General features: G+C 40.6%; 1 protein-coding gene and 1 pseudogene across 1 annotated transcript in view; one reads left to right on the top strand and one right to left on the bottom strand.

Annotated features, from left to right (window-relative positions):
• The window catches only part of slc38a11 (solute carrier family 38 member 11), a 59589-nt gene extending 44735 nt beyond the window's left edge, over positions 1 to 14854 (bottom strand). Inside the window, exons 1-4 of the mRNA XM_080198259.1 lie at positions 14785 to 14854; positions 14520 to 14654; positions 13005 to 13070; positions 3914 to 4020 (exon numbers count right to left, since the gene is read on the bottom strand). Coding sequence (XP_080054385.1) covers positions 3914 to 4020; positions 13005 to 13070; positions 14520 to 14654; positions 14785 to 14845 — 369 coding nt within the window. The 5' untranslated portion in view covers positions 14846 to 14854. The remainder of the gene's footprint in view (positions 1 to 3913; positions 4021 to 13004; positions 13071 to 14519; positions 14655 to 14784) is intronic.
• A 6419-nt stretch (positions 14855 to 21273) lies between these two features.
• On the top strand, positions 21274 to 21959 carry LOC145350207 (uS5 assembly chaperone PDCD2 pseudogene; annotated as a pseudogene).
• The last annotated feature ends 905 nt before the right edge of the window (positions 21960 to 22864 follow it).

The following is a 22864-nucleotide window of genomic DNA, read 5'->3' on the forward strand; positions in this document are numbered from 1 at the left end:
TCATGAGAAACGATCGGTTAAGGTACTCAATATTGATCTCCGTACCTTCAAATTGAACAAAGACTCCAAGGCTTCCAAATTCATCAATTCTTTGTTGCAAATCAACAAGGTCCCAGCACTGGAGAAGGTGACTGCTGCACTGTGAAGGCTATACAGTTTCCTTTGGCATTGTGAAAAAAAAGGGGAGTTAGAAGGACGAAAAGGGGGCATGAAATGGTTTTGGCTGATAGAATTAAGGAAAATCCAAAAGCATTTTACTCATATTAGGAGCAAGAGAGTGGTTAGAGGGAAAATTGGTCCTCTTAGGGGCAAAGGAGGGGAACTATGTATCGAGTCTGAGTGAGGGGGGGAGATCCCGAATGAATACTTTGTGTCGGTATTCACGAAGGAGAGGGGTATGGTGTCTTGTAATGTCTTGGAGGGAGCTGTAGATCAGTGGAAGGAAATATCCATTACGAGGGAGGAAGTGCTAAGGTTTTTAGGTAGCATAAAAACGGATAAAGCTCCTGGGCCTGATGGTATTTATCCCAGGCTGCTTAGGGAGGTGAAACATGAAATTGCTGGGCCTCTGACGCAAATCTTTGTCTCTTCTTTGGACACAGGTGAGGTCCCAGAAGACTGGAGGGTAGCTAATGTGGTACCGCTGTTTAAAAAAGGTAGTAGGGATAACCCTGGTAATTATAGACCAGTGAGTTTGACATCGGTGGTAGGAAAATTATTGGAAAAAATTCTTAGGGATAGGATGTATGAGCATTTGGAGCGTTGCGATCTGATTAGGGATACGCAACATGGCTTTGCTCGGGGGAGGTCTTGCCTTACGAATCTGGTAGAATTCTTCGAGGAGGTGACAAAAACCATTGACGATGGGCGAGCCGTTGATGTCATCTATATGGATTTCAGTAAGGCGTTTGACGAAGTCCCTCATGGTAGGCTGGTAGAAAAGGTTAAGGCACATGGGATACAAGGACAGGTAGCTAGGTGGATCGAAAACTGGCTGGGCAATAGGAGACAGAGAGTAGTAGTGGAAGGGTCCTTTTCTGCCTGGAGGTCAGTCACCAGTGGTGTGCCACAGGGCTCAGTACTGGGACCTCTCCTCTTTGTAGTATATATAAACAACTTGGAAGAGGGCGTACATGGTGTGATCAGCAAGTTTGCAGATGACACCAAGATGGCAGGATTGGCGGATAGCGAGGCGGATTGTCAGGTGACACAGCAGGATATAGATAGGTTGGTATATTGGGCAGATAGATGGCAGATGGAATTTAATCCTGACAAATGCAAGGTGATGCATTTTGGAAGGAATAATGCAGGGAGGAGTTACGTGATAAAAGGTAGACCGATTAAGAGTATAGAAATATAGAGGGACCTGGGAGTGCAGGTGCACAAGTCTCTGAAGGTGTCAACACAAGTTGAGAAGGTTGTGAAGAAAGCTTATGGAATGCTAGTCTTTATAGGAAGGGGTATAGAGTATAAGAGCTGCTGTCTAATGCTTCAGTTGTACAGAATGTTGGTTAGACCGCATTTGGAGTACTGCGTCCGGTTCTGGTCACCTTACTACCAGAAGGACGTGGAGACCCTGGAGAGGGTGCAGAGGAGGTTTACCAGGATGTTGCCTGGCATGGAAGGACTGAGTAACGAGGAAAGGTTGGAGAAACTGGGGCTCTTCTCCTTAGAAAGACGGAGATTAAGGGGGGATATGATAGAGGTGTATAAAATACTGAAGGGAATAGATAGAGTCAACAGTGGTAGGCTTTTCCCTAGATTGGGGACAATTACGAGAGGTCACGATCTAAGGGTGAGGGGGGAGAAGTATAATTTGGATACGAGAGGAAGGTTTTTCACGCAGAGGGTTGTGGGGGTATGGAATGCGCTACCGAGTAGGGTGGTGGAGGCAGGCACGTTGGACTTGTTTAAGGTTTACTTAGATAGACACATGAGCGAAACAAGGATGGAGGGTTATAGTAAAGGGTATTAAATAGGGTCAGAGCCTCGGGACGACACCGGAAATGTAGTATTACATGTTAATGTTTTGTCTTTTTATTCCACAGGTGTCGGTCCACCTTGTTGTCAAACGAGGGGCATGCACATGGTGGGTCGTGCGTGGGCTGCTCTTGGAGGTTCCGGGAGTGGCCTAGTACTTCGTGTCGTTGTGTGTGCTTGATCCTGGACCGGTAGATGGGCGCTGCAACAGCTCAGTGACTATCACTGCTAGCTGTGCAGATACATGGATCTGGGCCTGTGTCTGTGGGAGTTTGCGCATTCTCCCTGTGGTTGCGTGGGCTTCCTCCGGGCGCTCCGGTTTCCTCCCACACCCCAAAGATGTGCTCTTAGGCTGATTGGTGTACCAAATTGACACTATTCTCCCCTGAATCTGGCTACATTAGGGGTTCCACTCACGTACACACAGGGCAGGGTAGGTGTAGGAAGATGCGGCGGCGCAGGCTCGTTGGGCCGAAGGGCCTGTTTCCCATGCTGGGTTGTTCTTTGTTTGTAACCCGGGAATGTTGGATGAAGGACATCATCGTATTCCTCAAGGAGTGTGTGGAACTGAGAATGTACACACTGTGATCCAGAAGACTCTGAAAACAGCTGATGGTTCTTATGCTTCCATTGCTTGGTAAGTGGCTATGTCATGGTATCCTGAAAAGGCTGAGAATCCTGATTGGTGTGGATGAAGACAGGTTGTATCTGAAAAAAACGTTCATTATAACACAGGACTTGTGGTTCGTGGGAGAGGTTTGATATGCAAATTTTGTCAGCAACACTAATCAATATATGTGAAAGCCAAGACACTTTAATCCTGAAGAAAGAGATAGTTCATCTTCAAATGTTGTGAGATCACTGCAAGATCTTCTGATAGAATCATCTCAATGAAATCACATGATCAGATTGTCATTGACCTTGAGGAACTATCAAGTGTATGGGATCATCTCACTCTGCACAGGCTGGATGCACAATGTGGTTGAGATCTATAAACACAGGTGATGGAATCACCAACTGACATTGCGAATTTGGCTGTTTGAATTGACACATCTTTGGTCTCCATGAATGAAGTGTCTGCAAGTAACACAATATCAAGGTTCTCCATGATCAAACCTTCAACAACATGATGGTTTTTGGGCATGTAGAGGTGATAAGACAGTGGGGCAGTGATTTACTATCTCCCTAGCACCATGTCCAATAAGTTTACTTTTTGTTGAGTGGTGTGTCCCATCACCTGCTATGTTTTTGAATTCACAAAGAAGGATAGTCTTTTCTTTGTTCCTTCAAGGGAGGTAGTCTCCCTTGAGACAGCATTCACTGTCTATCTCTAATTACCCTTGAGAAGGTCCCAGGTGGGAATGCCAATCAGGAAATGGGAAAAGGTAGAATCAAGCATCAACCTGTAGCTTAGTTTCTGTCACCAATGATCAAATGATGTTCAGATCTTCAAAAACACTGCTGCTTCAGTACCGGATGCATGGCTACCAGAGTTTCCACTGTTACTGTGCCATAATACGGAATCAGAGGTGAACGTTCATGTGTTATGTACTACGTAAACTACCAATTTCCTTTGATAGAGGATGTGGAAAAGTTCCAACGATGCCACCATGTCAGTAGGCTGTGTTTACCTTCACATTGGTACATAAACTGAATCACAACATCAATAGTGATCAGGTGAAAACTTGGAGATTAAATTAAACCATAAAATCGAGCAGAACAATAGTCATCACAAAATGGCCACAGCCACTTGGGAACAGAACTCCCAGTCATCAGAGCGTCGTAACATATCAGCACACATTAGTATTTAACATTCAGACTCCAGGTTTTTTTTTCTGGTAAATTACAGATTACATTGGTAATTAGATGATTTACATCAAAATCCTTTGAACTTTAACATTCAATAATGAATTAAGATTAAAAATATAGTCACCTTTCCTAAATTAGCAATGTTGCGATACAGGGACAATGGAAGTACAAGCAGGATGGTTGTTAGCATAATTACAAAATGTCTCTCGGCTAATATGTTTTCAGGTCCAACTGAAAAGAAAACAGATGAAGCGTTAGAATTTAATTTTACAAGGGAGTTTCCAATAGTAAGAATGAAAACATTGCATCCATTTACACAACCACCACCCCGTTTATCTAATATTTTGAACTGCATGGAATAATGGTCTATATCTTTCAGTCTCTCAATGGTGGCCCCCCCATGGTACCCCAAAGACGTGCCAGGAAGTCCCTTGGAAGTTACAACACAAGGATTCCACGGAAACTGCCCAGAAGGTTTCAACTTCTGTTGGGTCATTACCCTTCTACCCTTCTACAGGGACTCTCCGAATCTCTGATATGAGTCAAAGACTTCAGAGAGGTTTGAGTCACTTGCCAGAATAGCAACCTAGGAAAAGTTAGAAGGATTAACACTAGTTCTAATTCCTGGTTATCTACTTGACTGACAATCCGACTCCCTAATGAACCCCCTGACTACTCACACAATTCCCCAACTAACTCCCAAACACCACCTGACTACCCCGTCCCCACTTAACAGTCCCCTGACCACCCCCAAGCATCAGACTTACCCCCCAAAACTTGACTACCATTACATTCCCAGGCTTCCTGGCTACCCCCAACCACCTAAATGCCCCTTTAACACCCCCACAATCCCCGATCCTCTGACCATCTCCCCACCCCCCCCCACTGATTATCGTCCCAACCACCAACTACCTACCTACCTTATCCCCTCCCACACTATCTTCCCACCTCTCCAACCAACCCTTCTCCCTACAGCTTGTCAAAGTAGTTTTGGGACATTCAAGCTTGCTGGGAGGTGATGGCTAGTACTGCAAAAAGGGGGTACAGATTGAATTCTCCCAACCCTCCTGCATTATGAAGAAGACCGAACACTCCACATTTCTGAGCAGGCCTCATTATTTCTTTGTCCTGATCCTTAATTCCCCAGTCTCATCTCCAAAGAGACAAACATCTACTTTTCTGTTCGTATACATTCTTCTTTTTATATAGTTATAGAAATTTTTGATATCTGTTTTTATATTTCTTGATTGTTTCCTCTCATATTCCAATTTCTTCCTCTTTATTAAGTCATTCTTTGCTGGTTTCTAAAATCCCCCCAAACTTCTGGCCTACCATTAATCTTTGCAGCATTTTTCTTCTAATTTGACATAATCCTTAACTTCCTTAGTTAGCCACAATTTGTGACATTGTTCTTGTAGTAAATGCAATAATTGATGACTACTAGTTAGTTACTACTACTTACAACTATACACAGAGCGCTACAAATAATGTGTTCATCCTCAACACTTAGATCAATCTGGCTGCAACAGCCCCACGCTCTGCCCCAAGAAGCCCACATTCATTTCCATTGGGCAATCGGATTAAGTGACTCTTCTGATGCAAGTCCCTTAAAAGGGCTACTACACTTTGCATGGGATCTTTATTTCTCAGTGGAATATACCTTTGTTGAAAGTTACAAAATATTTCCTTAAATGTCTGCCACTGTGTCTCTATAGGCTTTCATTTTATTTTCACAGTCCACTTTAACCAACTGTGTCTTCATAAGTTCGGTTAGTTTATTAAAAGTCTTTATTTAAGTTTAAAGTTCTGGTTTCAGAGCCACCTTTCTCATCCTCTTCACAAACTGAATGTGAAGTTCCATCATGTTATGATCACTAATACCAGGAGCATCCTTTACTATGAGGTAATTCATTAATATTGTCATTAGTAGATCTAAAATAGCCTATTCCGTATTTGGTTCCATAAACTATTATTCTAAGGTCAACTCTACCAGCCACTAAAATTCCCTCACTCACAAAAGTCTCTGAGTTTAGTACTTTGTAGAACAGTATTCTGTAGACCAGACCCTATTTACTTAAACCTTGTGCTAGCAAAAGCCTCCTGATATATGCTGAACCTAAAAATTGGGTCAGCAAGTATCAACCAGGTTGTGTTGCAATAATTCTAGATTAAAAGTTTTAAAGAGGTATGTAATTTGCATATTTCAAATATAAATTGTGGCTGGAGCAAAGTGGCACACTGGCACAATGGTTAGCACTGCTGCCTCATAACACCAAGGACCTGGGTTCAACTCCAACCTTAGGTGACTGTGTGGAGTTTGCACATTTTCCCTGTGTTTGCATGGGTTTTCTCTGACTGCTCCAGTTTCCTCCCACAGTCCAAAGATGTGTAGATTAGGTGGATTGGTCATACTATATTGTCCCCTAGTATCCAATGATGTGTAGGTTAGCCAAGGTGAACTTGTGGGGTTAAGGGAAGAGGGCACTGCCGGGATTCAATGAGTATGGTAAGCAATCAAAGAGCTTTAAAGTTTGGAAAGGTCATCATTAATGCAGAACAGATTGATTGACTTCAATGGTAGCATGCTTCTTTGGACCATTCAGATGGTAGCTGTTATCTTAGATAATTTACCCTCAATAGTTTTCCTGGGATGAGCATCTTCTTACAATTTGCATTTAGCCTGGAAGCTACCTTCTGCTAGGCTTACTACAATCTGGTTCCCCATGAAGTGTGCCTTGGAGTAGCAAACAAAGTAACACTTCCTGCAGGCCGTTCATACAGCAACATGTCTATTTTGCCAGCGTGAAACAGTGGTTTCAGATGTTATGCCACTCCATCACTCGCCCACAGATTCAGTTTTGTGCCTCAACATTTCTTTGGCATCCCTGTTTAGGCAATCCAGCTGCTTATTTTTATGTTATTATATCATTTAAATGTGGACTGCAGCCCAAAGTTGATTATTCTTAAAATTTCTCACCCACTCTTCCGGGAAGCTCTGAGATTCAATCTGGGAAGTCTCGCAAGGTTCCAAAGTTGCCTCTTTATTTCCAGACCTAAATTCTAATATTATTCTGCAAATTATCCAGAAAGTGCATCCTAGCTGTCGCCATTCTTAATGGGAATTTCTGCACCATGAAGTCAGCATGCAATTGACAAAGTGATGAAATGGCGCCCCCTAGACAGTGGATAATGTAGTGCTACCAGTTTGTTATTTTCACATGGATCAAAATACATATCGCTTTAGGCTAAAGAAGAAAATGATTGCAACCAGTCAAAACAAATTATAATGGGATTCCATTGGTTTCCCACTGTGACGCTAGTGAAGAATTTGCAGGGTCCCTTCGGGAATCGTTGGCTGCTTATGTCATTTCCATATGGATTTTCATAGAAGGGTTTTTTTTAAACAAGTTTGTGGCCCTTGTATCAGTTTTGACAATAAGCATAAACAAATCTTTACCAGATCTTTACATTTACACCTGACTTAGTCTATAATACACAAATCAGATTTGAAACAATTTTCTGGTTCCTATTACTGTCTAAACAGAGTAACAATTCTAACATTGACTGGGAAGTTTGGACCTATACTCTATGGAATTCAACAGTGAGGGCTGATCTTATTGAATATGAGATTCTGAGGGAACTTGACAAGCTAGAATCTGAGAGGATATTTCCCATAGTGGGGGAATCTAGAATGAAGAAACATTGTTTCCTTGTTAAGGAAATAACAAAAGGACGACACTCTCAGAGGGTTGTTAGTCCCCCACTGTAGGGAGTATTGAAGGCAGATTCATTGAAAATATTCAGGCTGTTAGATTGACAGCTGGTCCACAAGGGAAACAAGTGTTTTTTGGGGATCGGCAAGAAATTGGAGTTCAGGCCATGATCAGATCATTTATAACCTTATTGAGTAGTATAGCCGCCCAAATAATCTACTTCCGCCCTCATTTTTTATGTTCTTATTGAGCTATCAAGTCCCATGTTTAATGTCCAGTCTGGCACAGCATCAAGAATGCTGGTAGCAAATGAGCAAAAGAGGGAATAAAAAAAATTGCCAGCTGAAAATTGTGCAAGAAACAGGATTAGATTCAGTTGCAGAAAAATCTGCAAAAGTTTACCACCTTAACTGTGGAACCATAGCACAGCGAGTGAATCTCAGATTGTTATTGAAAATTATCTCACTCCGCACAGTCTGCCTTCACTTATTTAACCACCTTGAAGTCAGTTTGAATGTTTCACAAAACTGGCCCATTGTTAGAACAAAAAGATTCTTCTATAAATAATTTAGTCTCATGTTTTCAAAGGAACATAAGAAATAGGAGATAGAGTAGGCCACTGAGCCCCTCAGGTCAGCTCTGCCATTTAACTAGATCATGTCTAACCTTCTACCTCAAGGCCTTTTCCCTCACAATCTCCATATCCCTTAATGTCATTAAAAACTAATGATCTATCGAATTCTATCTTGAAAACAGACAATGAATAAATTTCCACAGCTCTCCATGGTAGCAAATTCTAAACATTTATCACCCTCTGAGTGAAGAAAATTCTCCTCATCTCAGCACTAATTTGCCTGTCTCATTTTCTGTGCCTCCTGATTCTAAACCTCTCCAGCCAGGGGAAACATCCTTCCTGTATTTAACCAGTTGAGCCCTGTAAGAATGTTGTAAGATTCAATTATATTACTTCTCATTCCTCTAACGTCCAGAGAATACTGGCCAATTTTCCTCAATCTGTCTTATAGGACAGTCACATCATTCCAGGGAGAAATCTGGTGAACCTTCATTGTAGACTGGCCATGGCAAGAATATCCTACCTTAGCTAAGAAGAAGAAAGCTGTACAAAATACTTCAGGCTTCACCAAAGCTCTACAACAAATTATAACACAACATCTTTACTCCTCTACGGAAATCAACTTGCAAGAAAGGCCAACGTATATACTATTGGTCTTCCTAATTGCTTGCTGAAACTTCATGTTAGCTTTCTATGACTTATGAACAAGGATACCTAGGTCCTTTTGGACTTCCCAAACTCTCACCGTTTAGGAAGTACTCTATATTTCTGATTTTCCTACCAAAGTATATAACTACACATTTTTTCACATTATATTCCATCTGTCACATTCTTGGTCATTCATTTAGCCTTGAATCCCCTTGAAAATTCTTTGCATCCTCCTCACAACTCACATTCCTACTAGTTTTGTGCCATCAGCAAACTTGGATATATTACATTTAATCCCCACATCCAAATCATTGATATAGATTGTGAACAGCTGGAGCCCAAGTACTGATCCTTGTGGTAACCCATGATACACAAGCCTATCAACCTAAGAATGCCACATTTATTCCTTCACAATCTCTATAATATATTATACTATTTTCTCTACTATTGATATCAAGCTAACAGGTTTTTAGTTTTAATTTTTCTCTCTCCCTCCTTTTAAACAGTGGAATGACATTTGCTAACTTCCAGTCTGCAGAAACCATTCCAAGATCAATAGAAGTTTGCAAGGTGATCACTAATGCGTTCATTATATCTATGGCTTTATCATTCAACACTCTGGGATGTAGATCATCAGGCACAGATGATTTATCAACTTTCAATGCCACTAATTTCTCCAGCACTACTTTATTACTACTAATAATTTCTTTCAGTTCCTCTTCTCACAAGTCTTTTAGTTCTCCAGGATTCCAGGGATTTTTTTTTCATCATTCTTCATGAAGGCAGACAAAAAGTATTTGCTTAGTTTCTTGGCCATTTCCTTATACTCTTTTATAAATTCTCCTGCATGGGCCCACATTAGTCTTTGCTAAGCTTTTTTTTTACATACTTATTAAAGTCTGTTTTTGTTTATCACTAGTTTACTTTAAAATTCCATTTTTTCTTTCTTTCTCAGTTCCGAGTCTACACCAGTGGAAGACATGATGGGCCAAATGGTTTTCTTCTGTGCTGTAAAATTCTATGGTTGTTGGTCTTTCTTTGCTGAATTCTGAAATGTTCCTAATTCTCAGGTTTACTACTTTCTCGGTAACTTCATAAGCTTCATCCTTTGATCTAATACAATGTTAAACTTCTCTTGTTACCCAAGGTTGGACCACTTTCCCCACTGGATATCTGTGCCACAGGAGAATGCAAATTTATTGTAAACAATGTTTTACTTCTTTAAATAATAATCATTGACTGTCTCAGTCATGCCTTTTAATATAGTTTCCCAATCTATCACAGCCAACTTTCCCCTCAAACCTTTGTAGTTTTCTTTGTTTAGATTTAAGTCTTTACTTTCAAAGTTAATATAAAATTTCATCATATTATGCCACCCTTACCCAGAACCTTCTTTACAATATGATTATTAATTAGCCCATTCTCATTGCACAATACTAGATCTAAAATTCTCTAAACATACTGTTCTACGATACCAACTTGCATGTATTCCAGGAATTCATCTTTCATAGTGTTATTTAGGGTTACTGAGCCGATATGTAGATTGAAGTCCCCCATGATTACTACCCTTGATACATGCACTTCTAATTTCCTTTTTTATATTGTTCCCCACATTATCAGCACTGTTTGATAACCTACAAACAACTCCTACAGATGTTTGTTTCTCCTTGCTGTTTCTTAGTTCCATCCAAATAGATTCACTCTACAGCTTCTGTTTTTCATCCATACAAGCTGCAAACAAACCGGTTGGACAATTGCATGAACTGAAGTGCTTCCACTTCAATACTCTCAATCTCCATACCTGCCTTGCTTACAGTCACACTTTCTTGTCCCTGACCAGGAATAGATGACCCTATCCTAAGGGGTGTGGCTGCCTCCTGGAATAAAATTGTCCAGGTAACTTCCCCGCTCCTTGATCTAGTTCAGTGTCTGCAGCTCAGCCTCTGGCTCGATGAATCTGAGCTGAAGTTCCTCCAGGCCCAGGCACTTGCTATAGTTGTGTTGCATTGGATCTGACAAGTGTCCATGTGTTCCCACACTCGACAGGCACCACACCTTCCTCCCCTGCCATCTTCAAAGCACTTAATTATTTTATTGCTTAAATTTTAATTAATATCTCAATTATTATAACAAATATTTAGTTGACTTACCCTGATCAAAATTCTCGTGTTAAGATGAATAACATATGCTCACCAATCAATCTAATAAGCTTTACTACAACTAGTAATTCTTACTACTGTTGATAGAATTTTGCCATTACAAAAAAATTACCCAAGTTTCTAATAATAAATCAGAAAATTACTCACCAACCAATCAACTACTTTCTTTGCTATGATGTCACATTGTGACTTATCTCAGAAAGTGGTTGGTCTGCTCTGGAGTCACTGATTGGATCGCTCTTTAGGTTCTGTTATCTGTCTCCGTGTCCTCCTCTCTCCCACTCTTTACGTTTGCTATCTGTCTCTGGATCCTCCTCTCTCTCGTTCATTTAGATGCTGCTGTCTATCTCCAATCTCTCCTCTCTCCGTTCTTTTAGATGCTGCTGTCAGTACCCGGGGTCTCCTCTCTTTCTCTCTCGCCCTTTTAGATTCTGCTGTCTGTCTCTGGGTCCTCTTCTCTCCCACTATTCAGGTTCTGTTACCTGTCTCTGGGTCCTCCTCTCTCCCGCTATTTAGTGCCTGCTATCTGTCTTTGGGTGCTGCTGTCTGATTCCGGGTCCTCCTCTCTTCCATTATTTCAAATGCTGCTGTCTGATTCCAGGTCCTCTTCTCACCTGATCTTTCCAATGCTGTCGTATGTCTTCAAGTGTTCCTCTCTTCTGCTCTTCTAGATGTTACTGCCTGTATCTGAATCCTTCTTTTTTCCCTCACTTTTAGATGCTGCTGTCTGCATCCGGGTCCTCCTCGCGCCCATTCTTTATGTTCTGCTGTTTGTCTCTGGGTCCTCCTCTCTCTCACTCTTTTAGATGCTGCTGTCTATCTCCAAATCCTCCCTTCTCCTGTTCCTTAAGTTCTGCTATCTGTCTCTGGGTCCTCCCCTCTCCTGCTCTTTTAAATGTTGCTGTCTGCCTCCAGGTTCTCCTCTCTCCTGCTCTTTAATGCATTGCCATCAGTCTGTAAGGATGGAAATATTCCTGATTTCTGTCTGGCATCTATCGCTAGGTCCAGCTAAGGTTGGAGTCCGACTATGTCCAGGACAACAGGTGCAACAGGCAAAGCAATAATTGCTTTTACTTAGAAATCTATTTCACACATCTGGCACTCTGAAAGGAAAGGAAATAAGCCATTCTAAACCTTGCCTGAGGGTGGAGAATCTTATACCAAGTCACTCAATTCTGCAACAAAATCCATGTTGAATGAATTGCTTGCACATAGATTGTTCTTTTAAAAAAACCTGGATCATGCCTTGTCAATGTCATTATTGCCAGCAGAATAATGTTCTGTTCATCAATGTCTCCTCCAATGTCATGTTGTGAATCAAGGGCCATTACTTCAGCTAATTCTGGGGGAAGTCATTTATTTCCCTCATTGGCCTTGACACCTTGTGAAAAGGCATAGGAGTAACTTTCAGATGTGCTTGTTATTTTTGAATTACATTTTGTGCTGGGCACGCTATTAAGATCAGCATTTAAGGAACATTTGCACATTTTCTATTCTCTCAAAAATAAATAACTATGGTGGTCAGTGATATTTACACTTGTCTCAAACACCTTAAAATGTACTGACAAAGCATATTTTAATTATGCATACACAAACATACATTCTGAATGGATTTATTTCAATTTACAGCCACACATTTTAAGACAGGAGATTATTTTTGTGCCTACATTTGAGATTAAATGTTACCGTTTCCAAAAAGATGTGTCACGGTACGTGAGAGCAAGGGTGTCTGAGCAGACACTACTTATTTCCCCCACAGGAAATAAGCCACCCTGCATGCTGTCATGTATCTCCCAATAACTGGTTTCTAAGCAACATTGGTAAGAGAGCTTGGCGTAGGTTGTTTAACAGTGCACAAGAGGAGAACTAGAAAAACAAGGTGAAAAACCCTCAGTATACTTAATATTATTCAAGTGTCTGTTATGTGCATGAGAAAGCAGTTTCTTCTCTAGTTTGGGAAGAATGAAAAACTGCACCATTTTCATCACAATGCCAAGAAGTGCAAGGGTTCAATTTAACTTTTTTTTCCAGCTCGTCCCTTAAGGATTCACTTCAGAATTAACCTGGTTCTTATGCACAGTGTTACTGTGCCCATAAAGCAAGTAGAAAATGGTCACTTACCTCCAGGAATTCTTTGGAATACTTTTGTTAATGTGTCTCCTGATATTATGTTATAGCTCACCATGGCTGAAAATTAAATGTGGTAGAAATTTCACAAAGTGAATTAGTATTCATGCAACAACTGCCACACAGAACAAGACCTGTGATGACACATTTGTAAGCTTAAATAATAAAAAGCAACACCCTTCCGAATCTCTGTTGAGCATCTTCGTATACTATTCATAATCATATTATCAGTTACTTTTCTCGATTTTGTACCTGTATGCAAAGTCATAAGCTCATTTTAGGAGTGGTCAAGGCCAAATATAAGGCCAAATTCAGTTCATGGCTTCCCCAAAATTTCACCTTGGAACCAATTCTCGAGGAATAAAAGAGGCTGATTCAGATTTGACTCAGGAACTTGCTCTTTAACGCGTGCAATTGCCTCCATGAGCCACAGGTGTGCGAATTAGAACACCTGAGTTTAGAAAGTTGATTGGTAATTTAGTTGCAACTTTGAAAATGACAAAGGGGTGTTATGAGGTACACAGAAAGAAATTCTACCATCTGGCGGTAGAGTCCATAACAAGCGGGCACATCTTAAATTAGAGCTCAGATTGAAATCAAGAAATGCTCTTTCACATCAAGTTGCACATTTCCAGTACTCTATCGTTCTCAATAGCTGGTGGATGCAGGATCAGTGAAATTTTCAGGGCAAAGTCCATCAGATTATTTTTAGTTAAAGATTTCAATAAGTTTGAAAAAAGGTGGTTCAGTGGATTTGAGGTACAAAGCAAACATGATCTAACTGAATACACAACGAACACAACAGGCTGGACGGCCTTCTCCTGTTCCTATGAGTATGGAAAGGGGGGCTGCATCAGTAGAATTATTCTTCTGTTTTCAGATTTTCTACTTTTGAAACAATTATACAGACCATTTAGGACATGGTCTGATTTCTGCAGCATATTTTATTGAAACAGTTCTCTTGGCCAGAGTAGAAGTCACTTATTAAGGTGTTCAATAAGTTTATCTGGGCCTCTGTGTCTAATGTGGAAATCATTGGATTCTGCAAGCAGAAGGACATCATTCATTCTTTCACACGTGTGCTACACTTATGAAGGAATCATCCACTTAGTCCCCTTAACCCTAAACTTTTCAAATACATCTTAATGTTTTCCTTTATTGAATATTTATCCTCTTCCCTTTTAAAAGCTTCCAGGATTACTTCAGGTGCAGCATTGCACGGTCTAAACTTTGTTATTTATGACAGTATTTTTACCTCAATTACTTTCTTGAAACCTTTTAGAATTTTGAACAACTGTATTTGAACTCATAACTCTCTTTAATGTAATGATTTACTACTTTATAATTAATGTAACATAATCAATATTTTGATTTATAGCCTTTTTTAAAAGAGAAAGCTATTTATTTAATATTCTGCACTTGATAGTTTTAGAAAATATATCAAGTTGACATCTTTACTGGCTTTAAAAGGAATTCAGTGGTTAAGTAATGTAGAAATTAAATTCTTACCAATGAAAGGATACAGAAATTGCAGGAATGAAAGGATCACATAGCCTGCCATACCAAAAGCTCTGTTTACCAGAGATTGATAAGTGCTTGTTCCAGATAGGTTCCCTCCCTTAATCAGCAGTATAATAGAATAATCTATGAACAGAATGGAACATTCATCATGCATTTAAAATACTTGTCACATTAAACTTTAATCGTTATCATTTACACATGGAATATTTTTAAAATATTAAAACAGTGACTAAAAGTATAATTTGTAGGTTACCTGTTATATAAGCAACCAGAAAAAGAAGCAACATTCCTAAAGGGAAACCAGCTTGTCTCATTGAGTATGGTAGTCCTGACAACATAAGCAAAGTGTAGTGAATTAACTCTGCACCAGGAAATGAATACATCCAAGAATTTTTTTTAGTCTCATTTAAAATCAGCAAATACTGACCATAATTCATCTCACTGTGAACAATTCTTTCTTCTATTCTAAAATCCATTTTCCCTTGCTATTCACTCACTGTAACTGTTCTGAACATGATGTGGCGATGCTGGTGTTGGACTGGGCACAGTAAGCGATCTCACAACACCAGATTAAAGTCCAACATGTTTGTTTGGAGGCTGCTCCTACCTCTCCACTCACTTGATGAAGGAGCAGCACTCCAAAAGCTCATGATTCCAAATAAACCTGTTGGATTTTAACCTGATGTTGTGAAACTTCTTACTGTTCTGAACATGTAAAATAAATCAGTTCAGGAGTAGCATCATTCATCTGTATTACTTCTAATACGTTTTATATTCAGGTTATTCTATGGAAAGGTATTATTATACAATCCAGAGCTTGCGTTCAGGTTTTATCTTTTTTCAGTCAGGTACATTTCATGTAAACATTCAGATAAATGATTATCATGTTACAAATTAGATCATACGTTATAACATTTTGATGGTATAATCTACATTATTCATAAGTCACCCAATTTACAGAGAAACTATTTCAATACTCATCCAATATGTCATTAATTATGATATTTATAATATATATAATATAGATACAACAATATTATAGAATCTATGGAAAACATTTTTGTAATCAGTATATTTCCTAACGTAATATTGAAAAATTATATCCTTAAAATATTTATTGATCCTCTCTTAAAAAGAATTCTCAATCTCTTGGTTTCAAGTGCTTGATGCAGTAACTGAGAAAACTCAAGGTTTTTGACTCACACATTTCCCCCTCACACCAAATATCCCAGTTGTTACTGTGTTGGCTCTCAATTGGACTGCAAGGCTTCAAGAAGGCAGCATATCACCACCTTCTTAAGGGCAATTAGGAACGTGCAATCAGTGCTGGCCTAGCCAGCAATGCCCGCATCCCATGGCCAAATTTTAAACGTGAAGGTTAGAAGAGGTAAAATTAACTCGTGATTTCTATTTAGCATTACATGCTGGAAACATGAGGAGTGCAATTTCACTTTTACAGTCTGATTTCAAGTTAAATGAAAACAAGATAGATTTTAAGTATGTATGATCCACTGTGCCAGACTACCAATCAGATGGTGATTGTACAAATCTATTCCGTATCTCTGGATGTGGAGCAAGAAAGATAGCACTGGCTGTGATGCCCCATAGTCAAACAAGACACAACTTTCTGCACTGTGATTCCCAGACCTAATGACTGATTCCATTCCCCAGGCCTGACTTTGATTCCTGGCCACAACCTCAGCCCCTACCTCTGGCTCCCATCTTGACATTAGTATGGATTGAGGATTGGTTAATGGACAGAAAACAGAGAGTAGAAACAAGTGGGACATTTGCTGGTTGACAGGCTGTAATTTGTGGCATACCAAAAGGATCAGTGCTTGGTACACAGTTATCCACAATCCATGTTCATATTTTAGATGAGAGAATTGAGTGTAATGTGTTTTTGGAATCCTGTACCCCAGAGAGCTCTGGATGCTCAGTTGTTGGGCACATTTCATACAGGTGTGAATAGATTTTTGAGCACCAAGGTAATTAAGGGATATGAAGAGAGTGTGGGAAAGTGGAGTTCAGGTAGAAGATCAGCCATGTTCCTGTTGAGTGGCAAAGCAAGCTCAAAGGGTTAATGCTTTTCCTGCTTCTTTGCCTTTTGTTCTTATGTTACATTCGACTAGCTGTTTTTCCTTACAGGCAACACTATGGACTAGCTAGTAGGGGGTATCTACTTTTGATAGTGTTAGCCACTCTCTTCAGCAGTCTGACCATCTTGTGTAGCTGTTCTATCCAATATCTAATGATATTATAGTATTAGATATATTTGATACATATTAATGATCTATACTTGAGTATACAGGACATAATTTCAAAGTTTGCAGTTGAGACAACTGCAAATAGACTTGAGGAGGACAGATTGGGAAATGGGCACATATGGCAGATGAAATTTTAATGCAGCGAAATATAAAATGATTTATTTGTTTGAAGAAGGAGGATGGGCAATACAAACAAACTGTAACAATTTTAGACGGCATGCAGGAATAGAAGACCTGGAGTGTGCATTCACAAGTTTTTGAAGGCGGGAGGATAAAATCAAAAGGATTTTTAGGCACACAGAATTTTTGCTTTATAAATAGAAACATAAAGTACAAAATAAAATGTTGAACCACTGTGCCAGAGCACTGTTTAGGCCTTAATGTGGCTAATCTTGATTGCAACACTTTAGAAAGATGTCAAGACTTTAGAGGGGATATAGAATAGTAGCAGGCATGAAATACTCCAGCGACATGGAGAGACTGCTGAAACTGATTACTCATCATAGAACATAAAGAAAAAAATAGATACTTGTGTTCAAAATCATGAAAGGCTTTGATAGAGTAAATAAGGAGAAACTGTCTCCAATGACTGAAGCAGACTTGCCCACATGTGCCAAGACCTGGAGAATATTCAGGCTTGGACTGATAAGTGACAAATAGCATTCATACTGCACAAGTGCTAGGCAATACCCATTACCACCAGGAGCTAATCTAACCATGATGTTTGACCATGACATTACAAACACCAAATTCTCCACCATCAACATCCTGGGGAATACCATTAACCAGAGATTTAACTAGACAAATCAGAGAAATACTGTGATTGCAAGAGCAGGTCAGAGGCTGGGAAAGTTGCAATGAATAACTCACTTCCTGACTCCCCATAGTCTGCCCATCATCTACAAGGCACAAGTCAGGAATGTGAAGGAACATTCTTCACTTGTCTGAGTGGTTTCAGCTCCAATAATGCTAACAAAGGTCTACACCAGGCATAACGAAGCAACATGTTTAACTGGCATCCCCTCCACCACTTTGGACACTCATTCCTTCCGCCATCAGCACAGGTCTGAAACATGTACCATGGGCCTGGTGCACTTTGGCCACTGATCAAAACTCCTTCCACAGCATCTTTCAAATCAGCAATCTCCGACATCTAGAAGAACAGAAATGGCAGACACTTGTGAACATCACCACTTGCAAGTTCTTTTCCAACTCACACCACCTTGACTTGGAATTATATTGTGTCCCTTCATTGTCAATGAGTCAAAATCCTGGAGTGCCCTCCCTAACTCCCTCCCCAACAGCACTGTGGATGTACCTACATCACATGGACTGCAATGGTTCAAGAAGACAGCTCACTATCACACTCTCAAGGCAATTAGCAATGAGCAATAAATGTTAGCCTTGCCAGTGATATTCATAACCCACCACTGAATTGAAAAGTGCATCAGTAATAAATCAGAGGAATAAAAAAATGATGCAGTGAGTTGTTCTGATCTAAAATACATTGCTTAAAAGGATAGTGAAAGCAGATGCAATAACAGCTTTCAAAAAGAATTTGGCTAAGTACTTGAAGGACAAATGTGTAGTGCTGGGGGGGGGAAGGAATGAGAGAGTGGGATTAATTAGCTATCTCATTCAAAGAGTTTGCTCAAGCATGATAATCTAAGTAGAGTCATAGTCATAAAGTCATAGGGCACAATCTCACTTACCGTTCACGCCATGTTCCTGTTGCAGTGAGGTCGGAGAATTTGGCGCCCAGCCAAATCTCTGTTCACTGCAGCAGATGGTACCATTCCGCCATAGAGCTTTACAGAAAGAGGCCCTTCATCATATCTGCGCTAATCATCAACAATGTATTTATTCTAGTGTCATTTTCCCATACTTGGTCCATAGCCTTGTACGCAATGGCATTTCAACTGCTCGCTAAATGCTTCTCAGATGGTTATGATGGTTATGATGGTTCTTGTCTCTACAACTTTTTCAGGCACTGAGTTCCAGAATCCCTACTACCCTCTGGGGGAAAAAAAAAGTTTTCCTCAAATCGTCTCTAAGTGTCCTGCCCCTTTCCTCAAATCTATGGCCCTGGTTAATCTCTAGGTCAGAAATTCTGTGATTGCATGAATGCTGACAAATGAGATGAGCAGAATACAGATAATACACGTCCTAACCAGGAAAGAGAGAGACTGGGGAAATATCCAGAGTTTGAAAGATAAATGGAGTTTCTCAAAATAAAGTGAAAAGAGTCATAGGAGAAAATTAAGGAAGGAACACCAGGTGCACTGAAGAATAATAAAGGTTCTTTGAAAGGATTGATAGAAAAGTCAGCAGTCAGTACAATAGACAACAGCAAAAATAGATATTGAACAACAGGATAATTAAAGAGGTGAAACTATTAAAGGAAAAAGCATTCTTAGAGTAGAGAGTAAAATAATGCAGAGATGCTTCATATGTATTTCACTTCTTAACTTACAGATGTAGCTGAAGAAAGGGCTAAACACCAGGATAGAGATAATACACACAAATGCATGCATAAACACAATGGTCAGTATTAATACAGTTAAAGGCCCTTAAAGTTGACAACTTCAGAGCTGTGGGAGATTATTGTTGAATTAATCGTAAGTTGTTAAACAATGGGCAAAGATAACTGGTTGGCCTATAAGTTAGCACTATATCAACAGAACAACTCTTAAAATGTAATGAAGGGTGATATGAATTATGCATTTATGTGGGCAAATTAGCAATGATTTACAAAGAAAATGCTGAACAGATCCTCAAGTTTCTGTGAAGAGAAGGGAGTTAACACTTTGGTTGAGGTAAATAGAGGCTAATATTTACAACATCTTATTTTAATTTGAGATATTTTAAATTTTGTAATGACACACGATACTTGGCTAATTCAACTGAAGTAACTGAAGGATTTAAAGACAGATCCTTAAGTTCCAAGGGTTTGGGAAACATTTTCACTGTGGCGAGGGAGGGTAAGGCAGTGAATAGGGTCCACCCAATTCCCAATCTGTGCAAGAAGCACACACAATTCTTGGTGTGGGAGGAAAAAGCCACATTTCCCTGTAAGAATCTCCCACGCTCTGTATCAAGGGGACGATAGATTGGAGGTAGTTTCCAGACTGGCCTATTTCTCAAATTGCAATTTGTTTCTGTCATTCCCAGGCCAATGTCTCTGAGAACCATGTGTACTCTCATTTAAATCACTCTCACATGTAGGAGTTCCATCTCACGAAGCCTGAGCACCAGACCCCACCACCAAACATCAAACCATTGTTTCCAGGATCACCACTGATTTCAGCTCCTCTGGAAATCTTCCCTCCACAGCCTCCAAACTCATAATCCCTCAACTCTGTGCAGTCTGCTTCTCCTTTCCAAAATCCACCAACAGCACTGCCTGGTGGACAGCCACATTTCTTCTTATTTTTATTCTATTTTCTCTCCCATTGTCCAGTCTGTTTTCATCCATATTTGTGATTCTTCTGACATCCTATGTCATTTCAACAATTTGTAGTCTTCTGGTCCAAATCACCTCCTCTTCACTTTGAGCGTCCAATCCCTTTACATATCCAACCTCCCACCAGCATGGTCTGAGGACTCTTGGCTTCTACAACAAAAACAGAAAATGCTGGAGAAACTCAGCAGGTCGGACAGCACCTGTGAGAGAGGATAGAGCCAATGTTTTGAGTCTGGTTGACCCTTGGTCAGAGCTGGCGAAGAGCTGTGATGAAGGGTCATCCAGACTCCAAACACTGGTTCTGTTCTGTCTCCACAGATGCCATCAGACCTGCTGATTTTCTCCAGCACTTTCTGTTTTTGTTTCAGATTCCACATCTGCAGTATTCTGCTTTTATCAGAATTTCTGCTCCTTCCTTGAATGGAGACCCAAAGAGTCCCCATCCCCCACCACTCTCCTCTGCCTGGCTGAACTGGTTCTCTCTTGAACAATTTCTCCTTTAACTCATCTCTCTTCCTTGGAAAAAAAGGCACCTACGTAGGCTCAAACTATGCCTTTGTGGAGTATGTGAACTGTTCCCTGTTCTAGTCATAATCAGTCCCCTCCCACAACTCTTCCTCCAGTACATTGATGACTGTATCAGTGCTACTTATCTGTTTCTGCACATTCTGTTTTATTTCTCCTTCTATTAGTTCTTCGCAGCAGTAAGAATTCTTGCCATGGAGCTTGTGGCAAGAACTTGAATGTGGAATCTTCTAACATTTGAAGGTTATTGCGCTGCAGTTATCACATGTAGAGACAGACATACGATGAAACATGTCATGCAGAGACACAGGACCCTGACCAAAGGGAGATGGGGAGGCCCATGCTGCCTGGTGGCTTTGGAGAACTAATCAGAGTCTGAGAGCTCTAAATGAGCCTAAGTAAGCAATGCAAAGCAACATCGGGCTCTGGTTGGTGGAGACCCCTTACAGTGGGTCTTCTGCTGTGCAGTCCTTATCCATGCCGTTGATCCGCTGCTTTCCAGAGACAACTGGAGTGGATCAATGACTTCTACAGCCCAGTCCGAGCCTGAGCCCAAGGCTCTCCTAGAGCCCAGGCCCGGCCTCAGACCTTGCCGCGTGTGTGGAGCCTCAGTGCCCAAGAGCTGCTTTCACTGGAGGAAGGAGTGGGAAGGAGCACCAGAGCCTGGACTGGAGAGCAGGGCATCGAGAGGCCTGTGGGTGACTGGGCGAAGTAGCTGACAGTTTGTCACCTGTCAACATCCTGGTCCCAGAGTTTGAGTTGGTGATGAAGCTTGAGGACTCAGAGGATCAGAAGCTAGAAAATGCTAAATGTGTGCCATCCACAGTGGCAGCAGAAAGTGATTGTGTGACGAGATGAGCAGGATCTGGAGACCATGGCAAAACATCAATCAAAGGAAGACTGCATCTTCGCTAAGTTTAAGAGGAGAATAGCACTGTCATCTGATCAGGGGCTGCATTCCTGCAGATGAGGAAGTCTATTGTGGGGGTCTGGGGAGAACATTCCCTCCGAAGCAGATATCCCCACTGCGCTTGCGGAACCAAGCGTGAGTTTGAATCGGAGAGAGTTTGGATTGGGAAGCACTCAGTGTTTACACCTGTGAACAAAGCTGTAACCACGGCAACAAAGACAGGATTTCTCTGGAAACAAGATTTCTCTGCAGATCAGCTGTAATTATTCATTGCACAGAAACACAACTACCCCTTATTTAAAGCATTCTTTCCCACTCATACAATCCCTACAGTACTGAAGGAGGCCATTCAGTCCATTGAGTCTGCACCGACTCACTGACAGTGTCTTACCCAGGCCCTCTTCTCTGTCCTATCCCTTTAACCCTATGCATTTACCATGGCTAATCCATCAAACATAGACATCTTGGGGCTGTAATTTAGCATGGTCAAGCCACCTAACCTGCACATCTTTGGGCTCTAGAAGGAAACTGGAGCACCAGGAGGAAACCACACAAACATACGGAGAACACACAGACTCTGCACAGACAGTAACCTAAAGCTGGAATCGAACCTAGGTCCATGATGCTGTGAGGCAGCAGCGCTAACCACTGTGCCACTGTGCCACCCTACAACATCAGAACCTTGGACTGAAAATTGTCATTGCTTATTTGGGAAAAATCCAGTTTTGGGAAAGTTTCAATCTCATTACAGCTTTGCCCACACACTGATTTGATGCTATGAGTTTTTAGAAGTAATTAGTGCTGATTGTATGTAAACTGTTCAGTAAACGGGGAACGTTACAGTCTGAGATCAATGCAGTTGACATTTCCAGGGAGCTTTACTATCTGCTCGTAAAAGTTTCTAAGCTGAAGTTACATGCTGAAAAATTGTAAGATGAATAAATGAATAATTGTTAATACAAAAAGAAGTGTGCAAGATTGTTTAGTGACTTTGGAGCAAAGAGCAGCAGTAACAAGGATTTCAAAAAATATTTTAGAAAACAGCAGCAGCCTAGGAATCCTCTGTCTGATGCTGATCAGTTGCCAACCCAATATCATCACACCCTACTTTACAAAGGCGTGGTGAAAACACCTAGCCAATTTGCCTGCATAAAGACCAGCTCACATT

The sequence above is a fragment of the Carcharhinus amblyrhynchos genome, chromosome 11, assembly GCF_965287045.1.
Source record: "Carcharhinus amblyrhynchos chromosome 11, sCarAmb.v2.hapA, whole genome shotgun sequence".
Lineage (NCBI taxonomy): Eukaryota > Metazoa > Chordata > Chondrichthyes > Carcharhiniformes > Carcharhinidae > Carcharhinus > Carcharhinus amblyrhynchos.